The following is a 10068-nucleotide window of genomic DNA, read 5'->3' on the forward strand; positions in this document are numbered from 1 at the left end:
CATTTTGGCCTTTGGAGATGTAGACTAGTAAAAAAGGATTACTGAAACATGTGTGAATGAAACAAAACACAACTCTAGTTATGGTTTTGAGGAGGTAACAACATTATAACATGAGCTAAAGCTTTTAAGAGTCTATTTTGCTTAATATAGTACCTTTAAATAATTGAATGTGAGATTTAATATTATTTAATATTGTTGATTTTGCAGGAATTAATGCTGTTTCTCAATCTTCTTTCATTATTATTATTATTATTTTGTTTTTCTTTTTTACTTGTAAGATGCCATTTTTGTTAATCACGTCCATTAGAAACTGGGTAGACAGGTTATGGTTCCAGACCAGAAAGTAATAGTAAAAGTATGTGGTCTTGGCTGGCCAATCAAATTATAGTTGCCCACTGCTCCTGACCAGTTGCTCCAGGATAGGTCAAACTCGGAGGACACATTCCCCCTAATAAACGCCAGACTCAACAATCTCACTGCTAGCAACAGGAGTGTGGGACTAATGCTTATTATCTACATTATGACGCTCGCATGTTCTGTTTGCTGCTAACATCCATCCACCTGTCATTACCATGCCCACCCCCTACAGAGTTCCCTCCCTCACACACATACACACATGTGCACACGGGCAGAGTCAATCCATTATATTTTATATGCTTGGTGAGCCTGCAGATGGCGTGGGACCAACAGGGGCAAGTGGGCTCAGGATCCAAACTCACAGCTCTCTCCTATCCCCTCTAACTCAGGACTGCATCCAGTGTTGTTGTTGCAATAATAATGAAAAATCCATATCACACTAAGTATCTTGTATTGATTTGATACTGTAGTTGAGTTTTGGGGTTTTTTTTAGTTAAAGGTGCACTATGTAACTTTTTGGGTGAAGGGTCCAGCGCTTGCTTGACTCCATGGAGATGCTATAGCTATACCTAGAATGTTCCAAAGTATGGCATTAAACTTAACAATACCAGGCCACATGTCTTAACATGCATTGTTAGTATCTGGACAGACCATGCCTTATGTGAAAGCTCAGAACCCCCGGAATTCACTCACTGAGCTGAATTTGTATCTTTTTGGTCAACAATTGAGTGTGTGCTGCATCCAGTGACCACTGTGTTTTCAGGTACTTGGTGATATCACAGCAGACTGCCCTGATTAACACTAGGTGTTTCTGATTATGAATAAGTGACTGCAGGGGCAGAGTTTGTTGCTACCTGTTAGATCAATCACTGTGTTCCTCACTCTGCCCTTTAGTTCTCCAGGTACTACCCAGTTTATTAGCTCTATGCATATAACCACATTTTTTACTTTCTGTCTAGGCCACTTAGTACTTCCACTATTTTGTTTCAATACAACATTGTAAACATGCCTGCCTTCCAATTTTTTGCCATCTTTAATCACCTCTTCTATGGTTGTATTGTTATATACACCCTTTTTAGTGTAAACACTGAATCTTCTGGCACAGACACAAGTGTTAGTTTCTCCATATTTCCCTCCTTGCTGGGGGCTCCTCATGTGTATGAAGGTGCAATCATGCCCCCTCCTTCCCCCAATAGCCCATACCATACCCAGCCTTGTGCTCCGTAGCTCCCCTGCTCACCCGCGTGCGGTTCTAAGAAACGGGGTCGCTGCTCTCTACCTCAAGGGCACAGCGGTTATTAATGAGATGAATAAAAGCCTATGACAACAGCTTGATAACACACACACACAGCTGGGTTTCCATGCTCTGTGGGGACGTTCAATTGACTTGCATTTGTTTTCTGGAGGCTGATAACTTTTTACCAAATAGTTGCCTAGCCTTAACCTAAACCCCAACCTTAAAAATGGGATATTATGCAAAATCACTTTCTAGCATGTTAAAAGTTTCCTGATCAAAACATGCCTGAAGAGGTTTTAGATGTCATCCATGCATTTTCGAGTATTTTAGCCATCTCTCCCGGGCCCGATACAAACCCTCCTTATGGTTAGCTGTAAAATTCTGTCCAATGCTCAGCCAACAAATATGTCATCCATGTTCATAAGCTAAAATTCTCCATAAATATACAAACTAAACACAACAACGTGATAAATCTGATGCAGTAGTTTCATTTGCAGAATGGACACTGATCATGTTGTGATAGTGCTCTGAAAGGGGAGTGACTTAAATCAGGAAGCAAAAAAAAAATGAAAAAATGTATAAAACATATAATAGTAACATGGTGATCTAAATATGTGTAATGAAAGGTGCACTGTGCAACTTGGAGCTGCTTGTTGTCTCCAGGGAGATGATATTGCTTTGCCTACAACATTGTTTCTTAACTGTACACCCTTGATCCACAGATTGCCTCTAGTGGTATATGGGGTCCTTTGCAATTTGAATATTTTATCTTATTCATTGTTGTTTAGAACTAACTTACCCATGGTTGCATCTTATTTTAGATTTAGTGTATTGAAAAGCCAAATATTTTCTTACATGGTACTTGGTTTGAAAGAGTTTAAGAACTGCTGGCCAAGAATGTTCCACACATTAATCTCCATGGTGAGAAGTAAATGGCACCACCAGGCCAAGTTATAGGCCAGATCTGTAAAGATTTTTCTCAAGGTATTTATTTAATAATATATTCAAGATATTTATTACCACACAGAACATACCAGGCAAGACAATCACATCTCCATAGAGACAAGCAGGCGGTGGACTATACACCAGGAAAATTACATAGTGCATATATCTGTACTTTAAACCGGTAATTTTGTCGCCATAAAGTAACTGTGTATGCAAATTTGCTGTCCCCACTTTGTGACAAATACCCACCTCCACACGAGCACACATATTAGCCAAGATGCAAAAACAAGCTAATCTATTTTTTACACTCCCAGGAGAAAGTAAAGAAAGAGTATGATGGTGTTGGATAATGTCTGAACCAGCAAACAAACATGTAAGCAAAAGAAGGGAGCATCCTAATTGGCCAAAAACCTGGTCTGGGTAATGAGGTCTTAATTAACCCAGTGCTGCACTTAAAAAGCACTCACAAACCTGGCAACGTGGACAGGCCTACTCTTCCTCTGTGATGTGAGAGAGGGTGAGGAGGGTGGAGGAGGAGACTGAGATGCCATTGTTTTTTTTGTTTTTTTATATATATAAAGCAGCAATGGCACCTGTCTCAAACACTGATATCTGGAGGCTAGAGTTCAATTCTAAAGGACATGTAAAAGATGTAGAAAGCAAAGAAGAAAGGCATAGTGCGAGACAGAAATATGGGTATGGTTTCAGTATAGTGATGTGAAATGCAGGTGAACAGTATAATCTGGAAGAATTTTTATTTTATTTTTTTTCAGGGCAAATAAAGACTATACAGTATATAATTTTGTAAAAATTGAGACATGAAAAAAGAAGTCTGTAAATTAAGTGTCTTGCCGAAGGATAGACAACAACAATATCCACTGATCAACATTTTAACATTTTATTGTCAAAATGTAAACTTGAGCATGCTAATGATAACTGCATTATTTAGAATTGCATTAAACCTTATTGATAACACAGCAGTACACCTTAAAATAATCATCTAAATCAGCAAATTTACAAGCAGAAACATTTCTGTGACAGTACGCCCCATGCACATCGAAACCTGCTTCATTGTGGATTACCTACAGACCACATAGGACCACGACCTCTGTAGCATGACCTTATATGGAGTAAACATAGATCTGCTCTATAGGTCATGGCCTCCTCATAGTGATCTGAACTGGTCCAACTATAAACCATTAGGCTAGAGCTACTGGACAAATGCCAGCAGTGTTTGACCCCAGGTAACGACAAGACAGCACACACACATGCGCTCGCACACATCTATACAGAACAACAGGGCCTGGGCATACTGTGCTTTGTATGTTCACAGCAGATGGCAGAGGATTAGCTCTATCTAAATATGTATCTTTTTTTGACACAAATAAGCTTTACTTCTCAGTCCATTATGACTCATATTTGGGATGTGTGCTTATCACTAATGAGAAAACAAAATTAAAGCATAGGCTTTGCCTGTTGTATTCTCACACATCACCACTAGGATGCATATCTATGTTACTGCTGTCTGACAGTGTGCTGTCTTTGGCCTGTGAAGACCAGAGAACACAGGTGAGCCCGAGCAAAAGCCATGTGTTAGGAGGGGACAGCAGTTTTCACATCTGCCATCTACTGGTGAAAAAAAATATAATAAACATATGGTAGCTTTTATGTTAGATATGTACTAGACCAGAAAACGCTTGCAGATGCCTTTTGTATGTTTCATACATTTTATCAGTACAGACAAGACATACACCTGCACCTAAACCCACCAGCTTGTCTCTGTGCTCCATTTGATATGCTGCTCCCTTTCCCTCCAGCAGAGCTTGAGTACTGCCTCTGTGAGCCTGGGGGCAAGTACAAGAGAACCCATAGAGCGAGCATGCATTCTACTACCACCACCAATGTACCTACATGTGACATCTACCATAAATCACAAACCCCACTGTCCTTGTCTGCTGTAACACACATCATGGAAATCAATGCAGGGGTCAAACATCAGACACGGGGCTCTGAAAATATCACACAGGCCAATAAATAGGGCCCCAGCTAATACAGCCGTCACACAGGAGCTTTCTCACCCCATCGACCCGTGGTAAGAGGGCGGGTTACTGCACACATGAGTGGATGCAAACGTGGACCCTATAGGGTAAATGTCAGGGAACAGGGTGCGATTGGATCTTGGGACCTTTGGGTGCTGTTTGACCCTCTGACTTTGTGGGTGCAGCGTGGTCATGCTGTTTGTCTTTGGATGGGATCGATATGAAATGTAGGAGGAAAAGTAGTAGTAGTAGTAGTAGAAGTAGTAGTAGCTTACAAACATATAGAGTATGCATGTTAGTTCATCACAGTTTATAGTATTTTGAAAATGCAATAATCTTGGCCAAATACGTGAATTTAATGTGTGCTTTTTTTCTAATTCAGAAATCAGATGACTTGTTTCCCTTATTATGTAATCCACGGGTATTATAGATTATAACTATATACTTGACAAAAGCACAATGTCTTCTTGCATTGCATTAAATTACCATACATAAAGTCTGATCTCATCTAGTTCCAGTAGGGACAGCAATAGACATTTTCCTAATAATAATAACATACAATCAAAGTCACAGATGCCCTGGAGCCGACTGCCAGAAGTGGCTGCCAGTTTGTCCTGTTCCTGCTAGGCAAATAATCACACACATGTTCATATAGCATAGGTGGGTGAAGTATCTGGCCCAATGACACAACAACATACATCAAGACCATCACAGAATTTTTTTGATAAATCATGCAAAAGCAGATGGTGTATTCTTTCAACAGATTAGTGATTATAAATGAATAAGAGACAAACTGTACTTGTGGTCAGTGACTAAGTGAGCAACTTAACTTAATGAATTAAACAGTGACTTGTGTATTGTACAGAAGAGAGAAGGAGCAGAGAGGACAGTGGAGGAGTGGAGTCATTTGGACCTCTCTCTCTCTCTCTCTCTCTCTCATTCTTTCTCTCTCTCACACACACACACTCACTGTTTCCCTCTCTCTCACACATGCACACTCATTCTTTCTCTCTTTTTTGTCCCTCCTCCCTCACTCCTCTCACACACTCCTCTCTTTCAAAGATCCATTCTCCCCATCCCTCCCTCTTCCTCGCTTTTGTCGCACCTTCTTCTTTCCTCCTCTTCTCTCTCTCCTGGTCCCACCTGCATCTCTTCCCTCTCTCACACACATGCTCAGCCAATTTTCTTTCTCCCTCCCTTTCTTCCCTCTACTTCTAATCTTGCTCACTCGCTTGCTCCTTAAAATCTTTTCCCTAACTATGTCCTTACCCCCATCCCTTCATCTTATCTCACTCTACTCTTTCTTTCTCACACATGATCTTTCTTTCTCTGCCATCCACTCTCTCACTCTCTCTCTCCTTCTCTTCTCTTCCCTTCCATTCCTTTCTTTCTACCCTATCTCTCCCTTTATGTAGTCTCTCTCTTTCTCTCACTCACTCAGTCTCACTCACTCCTCTCTCCATCTTTCCATTTGTCTCATCCTCTTCTCTATCTTTCTGTTTAACGGTCTACTCTCCTTCTTTTCCTTTCCAAGTCTTTCTCTCTCTCTCTCTCTCTTTCTCTTACACACACACACACACTCACACACACCCACACACACACACACACACACACACACACACACACACACACACACACACACACACACACACACACACACACACACTTTATCTCTCGCTCTTTTCTTTTCTCCTCTCTTTTTTCTTTCTCTTCCTCCCTTATTCTCCCACCCTCTGCTCTCTTTCTCCCCATCTCTATCTCTTCCTTTCCATCTCTTTCTTTCTACCCTCATTCTTCTTTCTCTTTCCTCTCATCTTTTTCTTGTGTCTCTTTCGCCTCTCATCTTTCTTTCTATCTTCTCTCTCCTCTTTTCTACTCTCCTTCTGTTTTTCTCTTCTCTGCAGATCCTCATGCAGATAATATGTGTCATTAACCTGATTTTCCAGCCAGGCTTCAGCACACTCACCCTTCACCCCTCTCTCTGTCTCTCTCTCTCTCTCCCTTTCTACTCTCCCTCTCTCATCCTCTTCTCTATCTGTCTCCTTCTTTTCCATCTCTTTCTTTCTACCCTCACACTCACCCTTCACCTCTCTCTCATACACTTTTCCCCACTCTCTCTCTCTCCCCTCTTTCCTCTCAGAGCATCGGCAAGGAGCGAGCTTGCGGCTGATGATACGGTCGCCACAGCAACGGAGGCAGTAAGGGCCAGGGATGGAGGGAGGGAGGGAGGAGGGAGTGGGGGGTAATGATTGTGGTGGTGGTGGTGGTGGTGGTGTTGTGTGTGTGTGAGGGGGGCGCACCAGGTGGAGTCACGGAGAGCAGTCAAGAGCCATTTACGCACGTGTACAAGTCAAGTTCAAGACAGAGAGAGAGAGCCAGAGGAGAAGAGAGAGGGAGAGATAGCTTGTGTAAGGGAGAGAGAGAAGAGTGAGGGTAAATGAAAGATGGAAGAGAAGAAAAAGAAAGAAGGTTAAGTAGAAAGGGAGAGAGAGAAGACGTAAGAGAGCAAGGGGTGGAGAATGACAAAGAGGGAGTAGAGTGAGATGGAAGGGAAGGAGGGCGCTTAGGAGAGAGGGAGAGAGTTAAAAAGGAGAAAAGAGAGACACATGCAGAAAGAGAGAGAGAGTGAGTGATGGTAGAAGAAGAGAGAAAGAAGAGCGAAGGAAGAGAAAAAGGGAGGGAGGAGGCAGACAAATGGAAAGTGTGTGAGAGAGGGATGAAGAAAGATGAAGGTGACACAGGGAGAGAGAGAAGGGAGAAGAGAAAGAGGTGTGACAGAGAGAGAGGGAGAGGAGAGGTGAAAGGGTAGTAGGCTAAGTCTGATATGGGGCTATAGAAGGTATTTTTGCAAAATGTAACTACGAAGTCATGGAGGTGAAAAGAAATAGTTGTTCAAAAAAAAAAGTACAATGATATTAGAATAATAATTGAAGTAGTATGCAAGTTTAGTGCCACGGTGAAATATCCTTGGCAATGGCAAAGCAATTTTATCTCCACGGACACAGGAATGTAGAGGACCCTCCACCAGGAAAGTTACATTGTCTACCTTTAAATACGTCATCCTAAAACCTAAAATATTTGCTTTGGATCAACTTATAATTAAATGGAACGGTGACACAATGTATCTATAAAATCCCTCAGTTGTCCAGGTATAGCAAACACAAAATAATGTGTATGTGACATAATGTATTTATTCACTTTACTTTTACACTTTTTTGAGTGCAGTTGACATTTGTTAATAAATACATGCTTATTTTAGAGAATTAACATTTACCGCCTACTGTCCTTTGTTAGATATTACAAAAATAAGCAGCGTAATCTGGTTTATTCAGTGGCTTTTGAAAGGTTTGCTGGTACTTCTTTGTAGCTATAAGTACAGGCCACTTCCCTTCTCTTATTTGACTGATAGAAACAGTGACAAGCTGCTTTATACACACTAGTTCAATCATTTATTAGCTGCATAATTCAGACAGTCCCATCACACCATCACAGCTTCCCTAAAGCACATTGTTGAATCTAACCCCTCTCTCTCTCTCTCTCTCTGCTCTCCTCCTGTCAGCATTTAATCATTGACCACGGTCTGAGCCCGGGTCACAGAGGGGTCAAAGGTGAGGGTCAGAGGTGAGAGGTGAAACACGCATCAGTGCCGGGTCAGCCCCTGTGCTCACTGTTTTTGACATTATAGCTCACATCATTGCCTTCACAAATCCATGGTATCCTGCAGTGTTCTTTGGTAAAGACTGTAAAATGGAGACTGGATCGCATTTGCAGTTTTTTTTTGGTATTAGTTTGAGAAATTACTACTAATAAAACTCAAAATATTATTACCACATTTCTGAAACTGGGGAAAAGGAAAAAAGCTCTCTGAAAATGGGTGAAATGGGTAAAATTATTTGAATTCATAAAATTAATCTGGACTGAGTAGTATTGGTAAATTGCTTCTGTAATCTGGGTTATTGAATTTTTGCTGGAATGTTCCACAGTATGGTATTTTTCCAAAAATTACATTGAAAAACATGCATTCTGACTTCTTGTCTCCAAGGAAATAGATAAGTAAGACTTACTGTGGAACATATTTTTTTTTAGATAATGTGAGAAACAAGTCCATCAAGTGAATAAATCTACTTGTCAAAACTACTCTAAACCTATACACTAAATAACGTTTTGTGTGCAGGTTTTAAATCAACTGCCAAACATTTAAAAATCCCATTCAGAAAATACACAAAAAGCTGTAAACAAAACTACAAATGAAATATCAAAGAAAAAGGCGTACTGTTTTTGCCTCTTGGTCCACACATAACTCTGTGTTTAACATGGACCTTCACACACACACACACTCTCACTGTGGGTGTCACTTTGATTTCTCAAGCGACATGTCCACCATCCTCCCACTCTGTTGCATCCACTGGAGTCTATTTAGACATGCACCCACTAACCCCAAGGTTCATGGTTCAGTTTCCGCTACGGTCATGACATAATGCTGTTCTAAATATGGGCTCTATCCAATTTTGTTGCTATTCATGCTGTGCTGTTTATTTTTTAACCTGGCTGACCCTGTTGGCCATTCATAATTTAATTAAATAAAGTTACTGACATAGAAATGCAGTTTTCATTAATTTTCTCCACAATAAATTATAATATATAAAAAAAAACTACAGCTCACTGTATATCATCATTCAATTAAAACTCATTTCAGCCAATTATAAGCTAAAGTCATCACTATTTATTTGGTTTTCAGTAGCCGTTGAGTGCTTGCCCACTAACCCAGAGGTTGCCTATTTAATCCTTCTTCCCACTAATGCAATGGTGTCCTTGGGCAAGACACTTCCCCCCAGTGTCTACCTACACTATTTTACCTGTGTGTGACCTATTGCTTAATGCAAGTTTTTATTTTACTTTTTTTTTTTTAATACATTTACAATCTATGTAAACAAAGTGAATGAAGTGAGTGAATGAAGAATAAATCGTGAAATACCTGGAAGGTAGAAGTGTTGCGATTTTAATCCAAACATGGCCAGAGACCACAAAGTATTTCAGAACCTCCTTGTTGTCAGTTTAAGTCGTCAAACCATCTTCTCCCAGAGTTGAGAGGGAGAATAGAAACAGCTTCTTAGGTCTAGTCCTTTTCTTTTCTTTTCTTTTCTTTTCTGTGCCACGCTTTGTAAATCCCTTCTTCTTTTTCATTCACCAGCGCCGCTTGGTAGTGTAATGATCTTCTACTATCTACACAATCCCACTACTACTGAGGAGAAGAGAGAGAGAGGGAGCAAGCAGGAAAGAGGGAGGAGAGAGTGAGGAGAGGAGGGGTGGGGAATCCATCATAAGACAGATGAGAGAAGGAGAGGGTGGAGGAAGAGAGGGGGTGATTGAGTTGGAAGTTGGTATGGCATGCACGTGGCTGTGTGTGTGTGTGTGTGTGTGTGTGTGGGGGGGGGGGGGGGGGGGGGGGGTGTGTGTGGGGGGGGGGAATATAGACCCTCCCAGAAGAAC

At 41.0% G+C, this 10068-nt stretch overlaps 1 protein-coding gene across 2 annotated transcripts in view; it reads right to left on the reverse strand.

Moving 5' to 3' along the window:
• The window catches only part of LOC110166791 (genetic suppressor element 1-like), a 56596-nt gene extending 46797 nt beyond the window's left edge, over nt 1–9799 (reverse strand). The window contains exon 1 of one of the 2 annotated variants that reach the window (XM_055155402.1): nt 9554–9799. In XM_055155402.1, coding sequence (XP_055011377.1) covers nt 9554–9590 — 37 coding nt within the window. In that variant the 5' untranslated portion in view covers nt 9591–9799. The remainder of the gene's footprint in view (nt 1–9553) is intronic. The other variant, XM_055155403.1, reaches the window with a different exon arrangement.
• Between the last annotated feature and the right edge of the window lie 269 nt (nt 9800–10068).

The sequence above is a fragment of the Boleophthalmus pectinirostris genome, unplaced genomic scaffold (genome assembly GCF_026225935.1).
Source record: "Boleophthalmus pectinirostris isolate CB_2022bp ecotype Guang Dong unplaced genomic scaffold, ASM2622593v1 HiC_scaffold_2, whole genome shotgun sequence".
Taxonomy (NCBI): Eukaryota; Metazoa; Chordata; class Actinopteri; order Gobiiformes; family Gobiidae; genus Boleophthalmus; species Boleophthalmus pectinirostris.